At 41.4% G+C, this 19269-nt stretch overlaps 1 protein-coding gene across 1 annotated transcript in view; it reads left to right on the plus strand.

Annotated features, from left to right (window-relative positions):
• Positions 1 to 19269, plus strand: part of LOC141133433 (venom factor-like) — a 122182-nt gene that overhangs the window by 37854 nt on the left and 65059 nt on the right. Inside the window, exons 12-16 of the mRNA XM_073622820.1 lie at positions 3716 to 3922; positions 7061 to 7264; positions 12255 to 12416; positions 13943 to 14072; positions 17369 to 17443. Coding sequence (XP_073478921.1) covers positions 3716 to 3922; positions 7061 to 7264; positions 12255 to 12416; positions 13943 to 14072; positions 17369 to 17443 — 778 coding nt within the window. The remainder of the gene's footprint in view (positions 1 to 3715; positions 3923 to 7060; positions 7265 to 12254; positions 12417 to 13942; positions 14073 to 17368; positions 17444 to 19269) is intronic.

Raw genomic sequence — 19269 nt, forward strand, 5'->3', positions numbered from 1 at the left:
ATAAAGCCCATCCATATTAACCACTGGGGATCTGTTTTGCAATTACCATGTTTTAGCAAAACCATTAAGTTGCTTACTGGGGTGCTTATACTATCATGATTAACAATGATTACACTTCAAATTAAACATAGTAGACCCAAACCTCCTACCCAGGCATATTTCAGCCTTATTCATAGAGCACATGACCATCCTACTGCTTAAATCATATTGTTACTGCCAAGCCAGTGTTCTGGGACTACTGACTCATGAGAGAAGTAAAAGTGTAGACCAGAGGTTCTCAACCCTGTCCTCAAATACCCCCAACAGTCCATGTTTTTGGAATTTCTCTTAGATAAAATAGCTGTTCAAAATACCAAGCCATTGACACTGATTTAAAGCACCTGTGCAAGATAAAGGAAAACCTGCAAACATGGCCTGTTGGGGGTACTTGAGGACAGGATTGAGAACCACTGGTGTAAGCCATATAAACTGAAAAAGTATATACACTTTGAGATTAGGCTAATTGGTTTATCCAAAGATCCCAGTTCTGAATCCAACATAGTTTAATTTGTTTTCAGTTAGGTTTAAGAGTTTACCTCCAGTATGTCTCTAATGTACTAGCAGATTAAGAAACATCATAAGATTGAGCACTAGCTTGTAATTTAGGCATTATTGTGCAATAATCCTGCTTAGTAAGCCTAGAAGTGTCCATGGTCAATATAGGGTGGGCAGACATCCATGTACAATTTGACAAATCTATGCCACCATTTGGCCCATGTTTGGTGCTATGAAGATAAAAGACAGAAGAAGCAAAGTCGTGCCCCCAGATGCTGACCACATTGCTTGGCAAACAATATAATGGATCAGGTTTTCTCCCCAGTATAGTCATACAGTGGTTATGTACTTGTTTTGTAGGACCTAAGGGGTTTACCTGATCCAGCCAAAAATGGCTAAATTGGGCGATTGTCATATCACATCTATGGGCTTTAAATTTCATAGACCTAAAGTGATAAAGTGATAGCATATCTGAGGGTTTTGCAACTGTAAGAGGATGAGCCATTGTTCTTGGGCACACTGTCTATCAGAAATTAAAAACGTTTTGATGGAAAAGTTACACGATTGTGGGAAATATTTTATACAGAACCAATGTTATAATAATAGAATCAATATAATATTTCTTATTACTAATATAGCACCCCCCTGGGTATACTGGGAGCAGGAAGGTACCTTCAGATACAGGGAGCAGGCTTACATTCACCCTAGGGCTGAGTCCATGGCTATAATGGGAAGTTAGAACAAATGTGGGCGCCAGTCACTTTAGGTATTCTTCAATGCTTTAATTATAACTTGAGAAGCCTCTCTCACAAACTTAGCAGCCAGGAGCTTGTTACCTTGATTGGATTATAGAACAGCTTCACAGTACTAGAACCTTTAAGCTGGCTCGGCAGTACTGTAAGGGTAGTTAGATGTAGGTGCATCCTCCAAACTAGTTACCAGGCCCTTCTGAGAGACCAGCCTTCATCCTGACTCTCTCCAGCAAGGGTCCTCCCCTGGATCTCCTCAGCTTGGCTCGGCTTCTTCCAAACAGGCAAGACAGCCTTGGACCTTCTGGGCCTATTTGCAGAGCTTGCAGCACTGTAGCCTCAGGCCTGGATGGCCACGAGGTGAGGACTGACTAAAGCACATGGCATCTGTCCAATAAATACCCCTTCCCAGAATGCACAGCGACAGGAACCTTCTACTGAGCTGTTTCTGGAAAAAGAATATTCATTACAGCTTAACTTAGTTGTTATTCTCACACTGTCCTGTGGTACCAGTGACACCTACTGGCAAAAGTGGGAAATGCACAACATGGTCAAATTTAGGACAGAACCAATAAACTATGTACAATCAATCTGAGCTGGTTACAGCTTAGCCAGAAACTAAATTTACATTATAGCCCAATTTTTAGGAACAGGGGGCTACACTTAAAACAACGATTCTCTAAGCAATATTTAAAAATGTATCCCTAGCTAAAACATTTGTAAGTCTTGGATAGAGTGGAGAAAGATTATAACCTCTTTCAGAAGTTTATTGCTATCAGGAAGAATCACTCAATTTGTCCTGCTAAGCAATGTCACCAGGACAGAATCAGGACACCAGGGATATCCAGTGTAGCACCCTCTACCTTAGATAGGTAGGTGCTAGGTGTAGTGTTTTTGTGTAAGCTGCCAGCGCAGGTAAATTTAGGCAGGCCTATGCTGTGAGCTAGGCCTGTTTGGTTTGATCTGGGGGCAGGGGAGTGGTTTAATATAGCAGTAGGTGACTGACATGTGCCTCAGCTCTTGGGCACCTCCTCTGTTTCCAGGGAGAACGTTCTGGAAAAGTGGCAGGGCAGAGAGCTGGAGTGACATGGGGTGCAAATGAGAAGCTCTGACCAATCCCAAACTAGGATTGGCAGGGGGCAGGCCTCCTACATATACCCATGGTCAGCCTGCTGGGGGGAGTAGTCGGCTGGGTGAACTGGATGATGGAGTGTTAGACTGTTGTGTCTGAGGGAACCCCCTTTCTGGGGGGGTGTACCTCAGATGGTGAACTCAGGAGCTGGGAGGGAGCCTCTCCTTATACAGTCATGGAGAGGTGTCCTGGAACAGGAGCTGAAGGAGACAGTTGGTCCGCACATCTGTAGTAAAGTCATTCAGGAAGGACCCAGGGCAGGTGTCGGTGAGTGGAAAGCACAGTGAAATGATCTGGAAGAGACATGCCATGGGAGCTGGATATAGAGCCAGAGGGAGAGACTGTGGGAGTTTGTGTCAAGTTCCTGCAGCCAGGAGAGAGGGCAGGATTTGCAAGTCGGCTTGCTGGGATCAGTAATTCATCTACATTTATTCTTCTCAAGTAAATCGGTTGCTACCACAAAGGGATACTGCAGGCCCCGGCCTACAAAGGGCCATCAAGTAAAGACACTGGGAGTTATTCAGAGTGAGGCCTAGTCATGTTCTGATGGTGTGACAGGATAACTAAAATTGGACAGTGAAGTAGTACGCTGGAGGAAGTGAGCTGGAAGAAGTGTTCTGAGGTAAAAGTCTGTCAAGTTTAGGGTCAGCCATCTTGTTCTTCTGAGAAGTGTGACACAGTTACTTTTATTCTAAAAAGGACTAATTCATCCTATGGGCATCCCATGTCCCTTTTCCCCAACCAATTTCAATCCCCTAATAAAAACAACAACAAAAAAACAAGCAAGAGACTGTTCGTTGACTGAGATGTGTGTCTAATGGATGTCTGGCAGCAGGGTAAAATGTGTGGATGCTGTAACACGTAGCAACCCCGCGGAGTCATCGCTACACCAGCATTTTGTCAATGGAAAATTATTAATTATTATTCAGGATTTATATAGTGCCAACAGGTTGCCCTGCACTTTACAATGTGAGGGCAGACAGTACATTTACAATTCAATACCTGAGGGCCCTACTTAGAAAATGAGGTGAAGGGAAATCTCCCAATAGGGACACCTGTTCTAATGAAAATTGAGAGATTTCTGTCTTTGGAGATTTCCTCTTACTTCCTGTTGTGTCTTTGGAACAGAAGACAAATCCTTCCAACTGGAGAAAAATCCTTTCAATGAGACAGACTGCAAAAAAAAAAAAAAGTTTTGGCTATAGTAGTTTTTTGTCCTTTAATCTCTAGCTTTTTATTTTACTTGCAATACTAGTTTGTTCTTTTTATTAGTTATGGCTTGTTTTTTTTCAATTTTAAGGCAAGAACAGATGATCCAAGATTACAGGGTACCCTACAAGCAAGTTCTTCCATGACAGCAACTGCATACAAACCACGTGGTGGTAATTATCTACATCTCGGTGTTGGCGGTGGAGAACTGAAAATTGGTGAAAATGCTGCTATCAACTTCATTATACGGAACAATGACCCATCAGTTCAGAACCAGATCACCCATTTTAATTACATAGTAAGGATCCTTTAAATATCATCTGTGTCATGTATAATATTTAAACTGCTATGATAGGTACAGATGTGCCTTCTTAAAGCACATGTAGACAAACCCTACTACCAAAGAGTCATGTTTCATGTGATGGATATGCATGCTAATTATGTGTAACTGTAATGCCCCGTACACACAATCGGACTTTTCGACAACAAAACCATGGATTTTTGTTCTAAGGATGTTGACCCCAACTTGTCTTGCATATACACATTCACACAAATGTTGGCCAACAATTACGAACGAAGTGACGTACAAGACATACATGATATCTCCATTACGAACGCTAGTTATATCTCCGGCTCGTACTTGATTCCGAGAATGCGTGGACTTTTGTCCGACGGACTTGTGTACACACGATTGGAAAGTCCGACAACAAACATTTGTTTGCGGAAAATTTGAGAACCTGCTAGCAGGGCCGTTTTTAAAGCAGGGCAAGAGGGGCAGCTGCCCTGGGCCCTGTCATTGTTGTGGGGCCAAAGCAGCTGCCTCATACTTGCCAACTATCCTGGTTTAAATTCCTTTGTCCCTTTAGGTTTTAATCCTGTGCTGTGTCCCAATATCTCAGTGTGAAGTGCTGCTACTAATGCTGCCCAGCTCTGCCCTATTGTTGTGTACAGCTGACCCACCTGCAGACCCTGTATTTACATGTAATTTACAGGCATTCATATGTAAATAGCGGCAGCATTCATATGTAAATAGCGGCAGCTGGCAGCATTGATATGTATATCATGCCCCCCTGAGGTCATATCCACAGTAATCTCTAGCAAAAAATCAACAAGCAGAAATCATGTGCTGTAACCTCTAGCAAATAATCAGTGAGCCGTAATGTGTGCCGTAACCTCTAGCAACCAGTCAGTGAGCGGTAATGATACACTGTAACCTCTGGCAACCAATCGCAATTGCTGCCTGATCTGATTCAGTAAACTGATTTTGAGTCTAGCTGCTATTTATTATATGCCTCAGAGCAGGTGGAGAGCAAAACTGCATGGGGGACCCCAAGAAAGGTTTGGCCCCAGGTTACAATCAGTATTAAAAATGGCCTTGCCTGTTAGCCAAGATTTGTTGGAAAGTCTGTCAACAAATGTTCGATGGAGCATACACACGGTTGGACGTTCTTCCAACAAGCTCACATCCAACATTTGTTGTCGGAAAATCCGATCGTGTGTACGGGGCATGACACTTCCAAGTATTTGCTTCCTCTCTCCAGAAGGACAGAATCATCTTAGCTCAGGCATCAATAGGCGTTTGTCTATGCTTGCCGCAATCTCTGAAAAGATAGTGAAATCTGTACAGGAAGGCCTAAAAGGCATTCAGAAGGCAATACTGCTGCCATTGTAATGGCTGTGTTTGAGTTTTTGAATGGGAATAGTGGGTCTCAACCACATGAATAGTGTTTAAATTGCAGCGTGGCTTTTTTCACTTGAATGGGTCACATTCGGCGGCTTTAATGCCCCCAAACACGACAGGGAGTATAATTTTTGCCAGTGTTAAAAAAAAAATTGGCACACTGCCCCTGTGTGTACAGGGTTGTCAGGTCACCATGTGACAGTTGCAGCAGTGAGTGGTTGGAGAGCTTTGAAAATGCTCCTTAACCATTCTTTTTCAATGCAAGTACAAACTAGGTATGAGGGTCACCATCTACTTTCTGTACTGAGACACCGTCTCAGATATCACACAGATCAGCCCCTGCTGTAGTCTCCCACCTTGCAACTTGTTATAAAATTACAAAATTTAGTCTGATCTCTGAGGGAGACATGACTGAGGAAATGCTTCCTCCTCCCTGCAGCAAAATAATGACTTCATCTCAAATCTTAAAGAGTGAATTTTAATGATAAAGGGTGGAACTCTTTGTAAAGTTATACCTTTGCTGTACATTGTGACAGCGGTAGACCCTGAGTCAAGTTCATTTGTTACCTGCACTCCTTCACTTTCCGTGTATTTGATGGGTGTCAAAAAAACAGGAAGTAAGGGGAAATCTCACCAATGGGGAAACAGGACGTGACAAAAAAGAAGTTTAGTAGAGTGGGGAAGGATTAGGCACCTACAGCCTTCACCTCACTACTGTTCAAAATTTTAAATGTTAAGTCTCACGACCAACAGTGAAGTCCAACTGGTACAGGAGAGAGCCTAAATGTGCTTTAGTAGCTGACATCACTATGGGAATAGTGGCTACCCTGGGTTTCTGGGATCCCAAGGTGCTTTACAAGTTTACTATATGTACAGACATCTTTAGGTAACAGCTTTTCAGTCTTGCTTGTTCCTTATCATCTTTTATCAGCTCAAAGGTCTTCTTTTAAATTCCTGTATCGATTATCCAAAACAATTTTAAAAATACAGGGTTACATGTTGCTGCATTTATTTTCTGCAACAAGAGGGTTCGATGGTTGGTAATGAATAGTTCAGATTTTGGAGGTTTTCACCAAGCTGTAGGTGGTTGTGGCCCCAAGTCCACCCTCTTGTTGCTTCTCATTTAGATATAAAATATCTATATCTATATATTTTATATATTTTATATTTTACAGAAAGTAATAAGTGGAGTGAAAGTCACTTGTGTGTGTGCATAAGACAATTTTAATAAAGGATGAGGGGGATAGATGTCAAAACTTTGGACGTGACATTGTACATTTGGCATGCCACTGGATGATCCAGTATACCAATGTCAGTAACTGAATGCCAATTTCAGAGATAACTAATCCAACACCCATTTCGAAGTATTTCAGTAATAACATTAGTTAACCTCTCCACCTCTGACCAGCTCTTATAGCCAGCTTGTCTTTGGCAAAAAAGCCGTAGAAAGTGGCATGAATTTGCTGAATGGCAAACTAGACAGTGGCAAAGTTGCTGCCTCTCCTTAAAGAAAAGTTTCTTCAACTTATGAATTAATTGTCAAAGGACCAGTGGTGGAATCATTTTTAGGCCAGCCCCAATATTCCAAGGGCTATCCAAGCTGGAAATCTTCCAAAAGCTCTTTTTCTTCATGTTATGTAGCGCTAGCCCATAAAAATGTTGGTTCTAAGCCTACTAATTTGTGATTTTGAATTTGGTTTCCAATTTGTGATTTTGAACAAAAAGATACTTATGTATTTTTTTTTCATCCTACAGATACTAAACAAAGGCAGAATAATGAAAACTGGAAGACAGCAGAGATCACAAGGCCAAACCCTTGTGACTTTGCTACTGCCAATAACACCAGAGTTCATCCCATCTTTCCGCATATTGGCCTATTATGTGGTCACAACTGGAGCAGGCCGTGAGGTCGTGGCTGACTCTGTCTGGGTAGATGTAGCAGATACCTGCATGGGAACGGTAAGCATGTCCTAGGAAGCAATTAGAGATCATATTGGTTTGGCACCATCTGTGATATCAGCAGATCATCAAATCATTCTAGCAACATGGCAATCATTATAAAATTATTTTTCTGCTTTGAAAATTCAACATGTTGCTTTTCACCAGGGACTCAAAATGCACATTTTAAGCATTAACAATTTGTACATTTTGGTGCCAATATGTATTTTCCTATCTAAACCCAAGTTTAGCCTTTGACCCAATCCTAACCCCAACTCCAAATGTCAGCCCATCCCCTAATGTTGTTCTATATGGCCAAAAGTATGAGGATACCATTATAATTTTCAGGTTGAGGTGTTTCCAGTGTTAATTCTATAGCATTCAAGGTCATTTTACACAATTGTGAGCTTGTGGGGACAGTTTAGGGGAAGTCCCTTCCATGCACAAAGCCAGCTCTATAAAGACAAAGGGGGAATTCCTATACAGGCAGTCCCCGAGTTACAAACACAATAGGGACTATAGGTTTGTTCATAAGTCGAAGTTGTTCGTAAGTCGCAACACTGCATTTGTAAGTGTAACTTCCAGTTGGAACACTGCGTTCATAAGTGTAATTGCCGCCTGTGCATGGGGCGTTATGTTATCTGGGGCGTAGTACGGCAGTGTGGGATGTGTCCGGAAGTGCTCGAAAGGTATCCAGGACCCGCGTGGAGCACAAGTGGCCGGCATTTGAGGCCGTTCGTAAGTAGGAGTCGTTCGTAACTCGGGTGTTCGTAACTCAGGGACTGCCTGTACACACTTTAGAATTCTTTTGAATCTCCACCAAAATAATGGTTTTGCAACAGATTTCTGTACCTGCCGAGAACAGGTACAGGAATCTGTGTTCAAAGGTGGTGGCACTGAGACTGAAGTGTCCATACCAGACACTCCATCCTTAATGCAGCTCAGCCTATTGAGCTCCCTCCCCAGCCCCTGTGCCTGGCACAGACATGAAGTTTTGTAGAGCGGTGGGCAGTTACCCATCAGACTCTTCCCACCCTCAGGTTTGCCTTGCTTTTGATTAACAGTGCACAGCAGGTGCTGGATCTGTGGAGTTGGGTGCTCGGTGCTTGATGGGGAACTCTGAGACTAGCTCCCTATCAGGTCCAGCTCCCTTGTGACTTGTCTATGGCCAAATATAGACATTGCCATATTTGGGTAATAGCGTCAGCCAGTACCCCTGGCACCTTTGTTTACATTCATCTTTTGGCTGGAGAATCTCTCAGCCGACGTCTGAAAGGGGCCGGGAACAGAGCCTTATGTGGGAAACTGTAACATTCATGATAGCTGCCCAGCACAGACATGCCCCACGCTGAGCACTGGTGTTTCTTTGTACATCAGGTTAGGGTTGGTCTCTCCTGCTCTCTAGCTCCCTTGTTACCTCCTCCCATGCTCGCCTTCAGGACTTCTCCAGAGCCTCTCCCATCCTCTGAAATTCCCTGCCCCAGTATGTCCGATCAGCCCCTACCCTGTCCACCTTTAGGAGATCCCTGAAAACTCATTTATTCAGGGAAGCCTATCCCACACCCACATAACTGTCCCTGAGCCACCCCCATCAAATCATTCTTTGCAGCTATTACCTTTTGTACCACCACCCCCCCCCCCCCTTTAGAATGTAAGCTCTACGAGCAGGGCCCTCCTGTACCTTTTGTATTGAACTGTACTGTAATTGTGTTGTCCCCCTTATACATTGTAAAGCGCTGCGTAAACTGTTGGCGCTATATAAATCTCGTATAATAATAATAAATAATAATAACCGCCATTTTCCTAATATGTAAATCTGTTACAGCCATAGCGACAGATTCTTAAAGTGGCAGCAGTAAGAACTACAAGAATTTGTCACAGGCGTTACTGACATTGTGACCAGATAATCAATGTTATTCACTTTACCTGTCATTGATGGTAATGTTATGACTGATCTGTGTACAGTGGGGACGGAAAGTATTCAGACCCCCTTAAATTTTTTACTCTTTGTTATATTGCAGCCATTTGCTAAAATCATTTAAGTTCATTTTTTTCCTCATTAATGTACACACAGCACCCCATATTGACAGAAAAACACAGAATTGTTGACATTTTTGCAGATTTATTAAAAAAGAAAAACTGAAATATCACATAGTCCTAAGTATTCAGACCCTTTGCTCAGTACTTAGTAGAAGCACCCTTTTGATCTAATACAGCCATGAGTCTTTTTGGGAAAGACGCAACAAGTTTTTCACATCTGGATTTGGGGATCCTCTGCCATTCCTCCTTGCAAATCCTCTCCAGTTCTGTCAGGTTGGATAGTAAACGTTGGTGGACAGCCATTTTTAGTTCTCTCCAGAGATGCTCAATTGGGTTTAAGTCAGGGCTCTGGCTGGGCCATTCAAGAACAGTCACGAAATTGTTGTGAAGCCACTCCTTCTTTATTTTAGCTGTGTGCTTAGGGTCATTTGTCTTGTTGGAAGTTAAACCTTCGGCCCAGTCTGAGGTCCTGAGCACTCTGAAGAAGGTTTTCGTCCAGGATATCCCTGTATTTGGCCACATTCATCTTTCCCTCGATTGCTACCAGTCGTCCTGTCCCTTCAGCTGAAAAACACCCCCACAGCATGATGCTGCCACCACCATGCTTCACTGTTGGGACTGTATTGGACAGGTGATGAGCAGTGCCTGGTTTTCTCCACACATACCGCTTAGAATTAAGGCCAAAAAGTTCTATCTTGGTCTCATCAGACCAAAGAATCTAACTTCTCACCATCTTGGAGTCCTTCAGGTGTTTTTTAACAAACTCCATGCAGGCTTTTATGTGTCTTGCACTGAGGAGAGGCTTCCGTCGCGCCATTCTGCCATAAAGCCCTGACTGGTGGAGGGCTGCAGTGATGGTTGACTTTCTACAACTTTCTCCCATCTCCCAACTGCATCTCTGGAGCTCAGCCACAGTGATCTTTGGGTTCTTCTTTATTTCTCTCACCAAGGCTCTTCTCCCCCCGATAGCTCAATTTGGCCGGACGGCCAGCTCTAGGAAGGGTTCTGGTCATCCTAAACGTCTTCCATTTAAGCATTATGGAGGCCACTGTGCTCTTAGGAACAGAGTGTGTTACAGAATTTTTTTGTAACCTTGGCCAGATCGGTGCCTTGCCACAATTTTGTCCCTGAGCTCTTCAGGCAGTTCCTTTGACCTCATGATTCTCATTTGCTCTGACATGCACTATTAGCTGAAAGGTCTTATATAGACAGGTGTGTGGCTTTCCTAATCAAGCCCAATCAGTATAATCAAACACAGCTGGACTCAAATGAAGGTGTAGAACCATCTCAAGGATGATCAGAAGAAATGGACAGCACCTGAGTTAAATATATGAGTGTCACAGCAAAGGGTCTAAACACTTAGGACCATGTGATATTTTAGTTTTTCGTTTATAATAGATCTGCAAAAAAGTCAACATTTCTGTGTTTTTCTGTCAATATGGGGTGCTGTGTGTACATTAGTGAGGAAAAAAAATGAACTTAAATGATTTTGGCAAATGGCTGCAATATAACAAAGAGTGAAAAATTTAAGGGGGTCTGAATACTTTCCGTCCCCTCTGTATATAATAACAGGCAGTTATTACAATACATCCCTATATGCAATTTAAGGGACTTTGCGAAAATGGCGTACTATACTTTATAGCGCAAGGTCTACTAATCTAGAATTCTAGGTGATAAAATCGTTGATTACAGCCTTTGTGCTCACATAGGGCAGGTTTAGTCATATACAACCGCCATTTTAGACTATACATGAGCCACTGATTATAAAGTTCAACCTTTTTGAAACATAAAACTTAAAGTGGTTGTAAACCCTTACATATACCCACTGAAGTGAATGGCCCCGGGTGATACACAGAGATGACTCATCCTACATAAGGTATACCTGTTTATCTGCAGTATCCTCTTCTCTACATCTGTTCAAAGTGCAGAACTTACACAGCATCTCTCAGCTCTGTAAAGCAGGGGGCAGGACACTTAAGTTACATCTATGAGGAGAGCTCTAAAAGCTGATTTGAAGGAAGGAAGGGACCCCCCCCCCCCCTCTATACAGCACACAGGAGCAGAGCTGGGGATGTCAATCACAAGCTGTGCCCTCCTCTGTCACCATTTTTCTCTTGGTGTCAGGAAAACTCATCAGTGACTCTTGTTTATAGCAGAAGAATGAGGCAGCAGACAAAAATTACTCTTAGTACTCTTGATTGAGACAAGTACACTCTATAGATGGATATGCTTTCTTCAGATTTTATGTCTGAGGTTTACAATCACTTGTATTGGAAGAATATTTTCATAAAAATCTACCTCTTGCAAACTCTACTGTGCCCATAGGGGACTAAACCAAATTCAGAGCACAAAGAGGCAGGTTGGTAAAATCCATTAAAATTTTACAATTTCACAAAATACTCTTTAGTTTTATTATGAGATATTAACGAAAATATATATTTGATATATATAAAATGTATAACCTGATTTGAAGATATTAATGAAAGCATTAGCACTGAAGGTCCCAATGTTTCCCTATCAGCTTACCTTTTTAACTCTTTTAACTTTTTAAGTCTGGAAATATTGGTTTAATATTCATATATGAAATTTCACTCTGTTACACTCCAACGTCATATATGCAACACCTGTGGAGACTATAGACAGCTATGCTATCATACATTATACAGTCGGTCCACCTTTGCCGCTACCAGGAAGCTGGTTCAGAGCAAAGGCATGTAGACAGAAAGTGGCTGAAAGAGGCTGATGGAGATCATCAGCACTGAGAAGCAAACAACCGCATCAAAAAAGTGCAAATAGTATTTTATTTTAAGAAAACATTGCATTTCCTAATGATGCACAGTGCTGTAGCAGACTAAAAGTAATATATTTAGGGTTTACAGTATATCTATTTGAACTTAATATTGATTGTGTGATAACAGGGTGCTTTTGTTAAATTTATTGCAATACGAATAAAACTTGGTCTGTCTCACAGCTGACAATTTCGGGCGAAAGGGATCGGGACAATGCAATTCAACATCCTGGAGCTTCTATGAAACTTAGACTGAAAGCTGACCACAAGGCCAGTGTGGGACTGGTAGCCGTGGATAAAGGAGTTTTCGTGTTAAATAGCAAATATAAGATATCCCAGACCAAGGTAAGCTGATTAATGTTAGTAGGTAAATGTATTTGTTATGATAATCAAAATATAATTTAGAGATTGTGAAGATTATAAATGAGATCTTTATCCAACTATAATGGTGGTTATGATGGTGATAATGAATCAAAGTACTTATAAATGTGATGGTGGAGAGGACCTTGTGGTGGTAGATGTAATGACGCTGATAACAATTAAGGGTGATGACAAAGAGAAGAAAGAAGAAAGTGATGATGGTGATGATGATGATGATAAGGAAGAGAAACTTGTTGAAGACAAATTATGGTTTATTTTGAAACTTGTGATGACGCCAATAAAGACTTTGGGGCTAGTGTATTCTCTAGGGAAAGGCAGCCAAAAGACATGGCTCGCTGACTGATGGTTCTGATGAAGGGTTTGATGGGTCAGCGATGAGGATGAGAGTGCTGATGATAAGAAGTTTGATAGGGGCAACGATGATAATGAAGACAGTGATGCTGCTGGTAAGGCTGATGGAGACTTTGATGGCTGGTGGTGATGATGTGGAAGATTATAAGTATGGAGGTCGATGAACAGCTGGTGATGAGGTTAAAGTATATCTAAAGGCAATACTTTTTTTTTCAATTTTGGATAGAGTAAGGGAGGATTATAACCCCCATTGGGGAGACGTCCCTTTACTTCCTGTCCTATAGTCAAAACAGGAAGTGAGAGGAAATGCCCCCTAAGTGACGGAATCCTGGGTGTCATCTCAGAATTGGTGTCCCATTGGAAGATTTCCCTCTATTAGTGGGATTTTCTTTTACTTTCACTTTCAATGGTAACAGTAAATTTGAAAGGGGGCACAGACAGGTTTCCTAATCCCTCTCCACTCTCTCTCAAAACTAAAAAAAAATGTTTTACCTTTAGTTGCACTTTAATGGTGAAGGTGATGGTGTTAGTACTGATAAACAGATTGATGATGGTGGCAGGCTGTAGTGATAAAGATGAAGTGATTATGAAGGTGATGAGGATGATGAGTGTTTGATGATAATGGTGGTAGTGATAGGGAAGAGGGTTGTGATGAAGTAAATGATGGAGAGGCAAATAATGGTGATGCTGGTGATGAGGAAGAGTATGACGATGATGGTTGAAGCTAGATAATGGTGGTGGTGATGATGATGATAAGGATGATGATGAAAGTGATCTTTATGATGGATAATTCGATAATGGTGGGTTTAATGAAATGATGACCATGATGACGTTAAAGATGATGCCATACGATCCTTAAAAAAAGGCTACCAAGGGTTGTTAGGGGAGTACGATGATGATGATTATTTAACGCTACTGATAATAAAGATGGTTAAAGAGAATGTCAATGGTGATGAAAAACATTGTGATGATAATAATGGCAAAAACTATAGCTTTGAGAATGAGAAAACTATTAATGATAATGATAGAAATTGTACTGATGATGAAATGATCGGAGCAAGACTTGTTGATAATGATTTGTATTTTGATAATGCACACTCTGATGTTGATAAAAACTGATTTTGTCTCTTTTGTATTAGGTATGGGATTCAGTGGAGAAATATGATACTGGCTGCACTGCGGGAGGTGGTGCCGATGCTTTAGGAGTGTTTTATGATGCCGGATTGGCATTAGGCAACAGTTTCCATGGATCCACCTCTCAGAGATCAGGTGAAGATAATGCATCATTTGATTGTTTTCAAACTGCAACACACCCTTGCTCTGATACAAGCTTAGAGTGGAACTTCACTGCATCTGAGCAATGAACCGAAAATGTTTTTTAATTCATTTTTTAATATTCAAAGCAAACTCCCCCATCCATCCATGTCTCCATGCTTTATTTTGCTAACTAATCACAGTGGCCATCTTGAATAAGGGCAGATGATTCATGTAGCATTTAGTGGAATCTATCTGCCCTTAGCTCAGGCATGCAGGTAGGAAGGTATCCTTAGCTGGGTAAGCTCCTCCTCCTCTCCTGAAAAACAGAAAGTAACTGAAGACATGTTAAAAAAAAAAGTTTAAAACACGTAAATATGAGTTACTTTCCTATCTATTTATTAATGCTAACAGCATAAGGATTAAGAATATTCAGTGTTGATCGAGAGACTAAAGTTTATGCTATTCCCAGCTACCTCTTAGCAAAATATCAATGTAATAGGTTACCTAAACTAAGGAGAATTACTTGTTGCAGTAACACTGTCTGAAGCCTTCTGACTCTGAGTATATCCTCCTCGTTTAGCTCAATATAGAGGGCCCTGGTCTACAAACAGCTCCCTCTAGTGGTGGCAATGATGGATGCAAATACATCCAAGCCATGGTGCTCAAAATAGGATTTCCCCATGGTTCTTTGGAGGACACAGCACAATAAATTGTTAAATTTGTGAATGCAATACACTGTCGGTGTAAAGTGCAGTTATACTTTAAAGTGGAATGAAACCCACTAATTTAACTATTTCCCAAAACAGCTACATTCAATGCATACCCTGGTGATAACCGTTAGAACTGCCAGTGTTCTTATTTCAGCTCCCAACCAATTTTTCAAGCCCACGAGTGGCTGGTGTCATAGCTGATCACATGTGCAGCAGCATGACAACTGCAGATCCAAATGGAGGATAAGATGGCACCATCCTCAGCTGTATAAAATAGGAGGATTAAAGAATTCCAGGGATGGCATATTTTAAGTAGTTATATTGGTCCAGCTTGGACCAATGTTACTAAACCATGCCTGTAGGATACCTCTGGCAGCTGTAAACCACTGTAGTAGACACCGCTACTCCAGTGACCTCCAAGGATTAGGGTCCTGTGCTGATCGGCTGCCCTGCTGCATCGTGAATACAGGAGGTCGGCCGCTTGGGACAGCACTATTCAGGGAATGCTTTGGAGGAGCGGGTCAGGGTGGTGACATCACAATGCAGCAGGGCAGCCGCTCTGCATGGGACCCAAAGATGCTAGTGGAGATCACTGGAATAGTGGTGTCTACTACAGTGATTTCCAGCTTCTGGAGGGATCCCACTGGTATGGTAAATGCATACTTACAATGTAAAAAATGTCATACTTGGAATCATTCAAGATCTACTTTAAGGCTCCAAAGCAATTTAATACATTTGAATTCTTTCTTCTGCTATCTGTACCAATGACAATGTCACAATGACAGTGACAATGAAAGTGTTTTTTCACCAATGCCAGAAGCCTTCCAAGCAAAATAGGTGAATTGTAAGCTTTGGTGCACGAAGAGAACGATGATTTAACCACTTCAGCCCCGGAAGGATTTGCCCCCTTAATGACCAGGCAATTTTTTGTGACACGGCACTCTGTCGCTTTAACTGACAATTGCGTGGCCGTGCAACACTGAACCCAAACAAAATTTATGTCCTTTTTCCCACAAATAGAGCTTTCTTTTTTTGGTATTTGATCACCTCTGTGGTTTTTAATTTTTGCGCTATAAACAAAAAAAAGAGCGACAATTTAAAAAAAAAAAACAATATTTTTTACTTTTTGCTATAATACATATCCAAAAAAAAGTAAAAAAACTAATTTCTTCATAAATTTAAGCCAATATGTATTCTTCTACATATTTTTGGTAAAAACAATCACAAAAAGCGTATATTGATTGGTTTGCGCAAGTTATCGCGTCTACAAACTACACAATAGATTTATGGACTTTTATTTATTTTAATTTTTTTACTGGTAATGGCGGCGATCTGCGATTTGTAGCAGAATTGCAACATTATGGCAGACAAATTTGACCTCAAATGACACTTTTTGGGGATTAGTGACATTAGTACATTGATCAGTGCTATAAAAGTGCACTGAACAATGTATAAATGACACTGGCAGGGAAGGGGTTAACGCTAGGGGGCGATCGAGGGGTTAACTGTGTTCCCTAGGTGTGTTCTAACTGTAGGGGGAATGGGCTTACTGGGATATGACCGAGATCCCTGTTCCCGATCACTGGGAACAGAAGATCTCTGACACGTCCCCTGTCAGAATGGGGAATTGCCTTGTTTACCAAGGCAGTTCCCCGTTCTGCCTCTGTACGAGGTGATCGCAGGTCGCCGGCGGACATTGAGTCCGCCGGACCCGCAGGCACGCTCCTGTGGCTCGCAGCAAGCATGCGAGCGTGCCGCCGGCAGCGTGCATACGCCCGCAGTCTCACATGCACAGACCGACATACAGGTACATTGGTTCACACAGGAGACCCGACCTGCCGCAGTAAGTGTACGGCCGCTGGTTGCCAAGTGGGTAATTGGTATTGCTGAATCTTGGCTTCATAAAGCAAATTGGTTTATGCTTCGCTGTTTTTTTTTTTTTTTTTGCCTTTCTCAGGATCAGCTGTGAGTATAGTATTGTGTATATGGGAGTATGATCCCCCCTACCATTTTTTTTGGTTAAACTAGATGGACTTGGGTCTTTTTTCAACCAGACTAACTATGTAACTATATGCAACTATACATTATGTAACTATGTACCAGTAAATACAAATTTTGAGTTATTATTGTAAAGCCAGAAACTAATTTTTAGTACTTATACAGCTCGGAACCATGTGGTGCTTTCTAAACTTTTCTATAGTGCCACCAAAGTACAAACTGGTGTGCAGCAAAATATTTTGTGTTGGTATGAAAATGTCCTAAACCCCAATGGATCATTACAAGAGTAATTCTATGACCTCTATATGACCATGATTGTGCCCGTTTGGAATAGGGTTTTCCTAAATGAATATGAGCGCATTTATTGAGATACAAGATACCGGCGTGTATTTAATTGAGTGGAGGCAGGAATTAGGAATTAGCCACCATTTATGCAGCCACTGTATCTGAGAGATGCTAGCAGGGATACTGGCAACAAAGAGATTCACAGAGTGATATAATATATGATAAAGAATAATTCTTAGGAAGAGACATCTGTGTCCTTCTACAATTTTTTTTGGAGTATACTTTAAACAGTTTTATTTTTATTTTCCTCAACAGAACCTTTGTGCCAAGTAAGATTAAAGCGCAGACGACGTGACACAGCATTATTAATTCAAACAAAAAACTCTAAAGGTAAAATTTGGTTTTCGGTCAGATTTATTTTAAGTGCTTTTTGAAGGTTTGTATATTTTTAAACTGATGTTCTGTATTTTTTATTTCCTTTTTACGCTATGTATAAAATGTTTGTTTTGCAAATAAATCATAAAAAACACGACAAAGGATTACCAAAGCACTATGAGTTAGCTAAATAGCACAGCAGAGGCTCTGTGCTTTGCAGCTACCTTTGTCTGATTGAAACTTCAGATTGGGCCCATCAGTAAGGCATGTGTGGCTGTTGAGGTGACCCTTTTAGTTCTGTATTAGGGCTTGTGTTGACAGAGAAATGCAGGTTGATTTCAGGTGCATTCAGCTCCAATTTGAGGTCAGTTTGAGAAACATCTGAGATCATTTAGAGATCATTGGCAGGTGCACTTTCAGTTTCCTCCTTCCAGGCATCAAGCTACTTAGAGCTGTTTCCCGCTGACTTGTATGGGGGTGAAGGAAGTTCTAAAAGCCTATTAGCACAGGATCAGGATAGTCAACCCCGTTTTTCCCTCCCCTTGGAGCACCCCAACCTTATTTTTTTGTACACATACAGTCTAAGGGTGAATATGCTTACAAAACAGAAAATTACATTAACAATCTCATTAGTGTTTTTCTGGTTCTTTATTGTAAAATCAGCAGGCTAGGAGCTGGTCCTTGACTTTATGCCTAGAGGTTAGAGACCTGGCTATTGTTTTTCACAGGGGTACCTGGAGCACAAAACTAGCTGAGCAGAGTTACAAATATATATTTCATGTGTTTTTTTTTCCCAGAAATTATCCAAAAATAGCCAGAAAACTGGAGCTTAAACCGAAATTCTGGGCAATTTTTTTCCCAATAAAATTTTTCCTTAACTGTTGTATAAAATAAAAACAAAAAATGTAATTAAAGTACCTTACTCCTGCTAAGGGGTCCAGAGACAACTTTATTCTGATAAAATCAAGAGGTACAATCCAAAAAAGGTAGTCAATGGGGGGGGGGCAAGAGTGTCCCTTCTTCAGAGCAACAAGAGAACGGTGCAAACCCACTAGAAGTGAACTGAACCTACAATGTTATTTTCTTCCAGTGTGAATTATAAGCATAGGCCTTTCAGCAGCTTGTTTGTTGTCAACAAGCCCTGATGAATGGGGTGCTCTTGGACCCCCAAAAAGCGTTGGCTATCTTTTTTGGATTGTCCCCCTGACTTTTAACAGTATAAAGTTATATCTGGACCTCTTAGCTGTGGTGGGGTACTTCAGTTTCCATTTTTGTTACATTACACTACAAGCCAAGAAGACTGTTGAGATCCCCTGGGGTATGAAAGCTGCCTGAAGTTTTACATTAACATCAATACTTTATAATAGCAATACCAGTGAGATAAACCTACAGGTCCAGTGCTATTTTCCCACTTTCCTCAAATATAAAATAAAATAAACGCAGTAACTTCAATCTGGAGCTGTCCCCCGCAGTACCTCCTTGTTGCCACAAGGTTTTCTCATTTGCCTGGGTTAACTGATACTCTGGTGGGGATTTACTAAAACCATAGAGTGCAAAATCTGGTGCAGCTCTGCAATGAAAACCAATCAGCTTTCAGGTTTTATTGTCAAAGCTTAATTAAACAAGCTGAAGTTAGAAGCTGATTGGCTACCATGCACAGCTGCACCAGATTCTGAGTGCTACAGCTTTAGTAAATCTCCCCCTCTGTGTCTTTCAACACAGAAGATTATAATGGAACTACTTCCTAAAGTGTCCTTCATTTACAGTGTATTGATGCAGAGAGCTGCACGTCATTTTGACAGCATTGCTCTCTGCATCATCAGAGGAGCACCCAGACAACA

This window comes from Aquarana catesbeiana, linkage group LG03 (assembly GCF_042186555.1).
Source record: "Aquarana catesbeiana isolate 2022-GZ linkage group LG03, ASM4218655v1, whole genome shotgun sequence".
Lineage (NCBI taxonomy): Eukaryota > Metazoa > Chordata > Amphibia > Anura > Ranidae > Aquarana > Aquarana catesbeiana.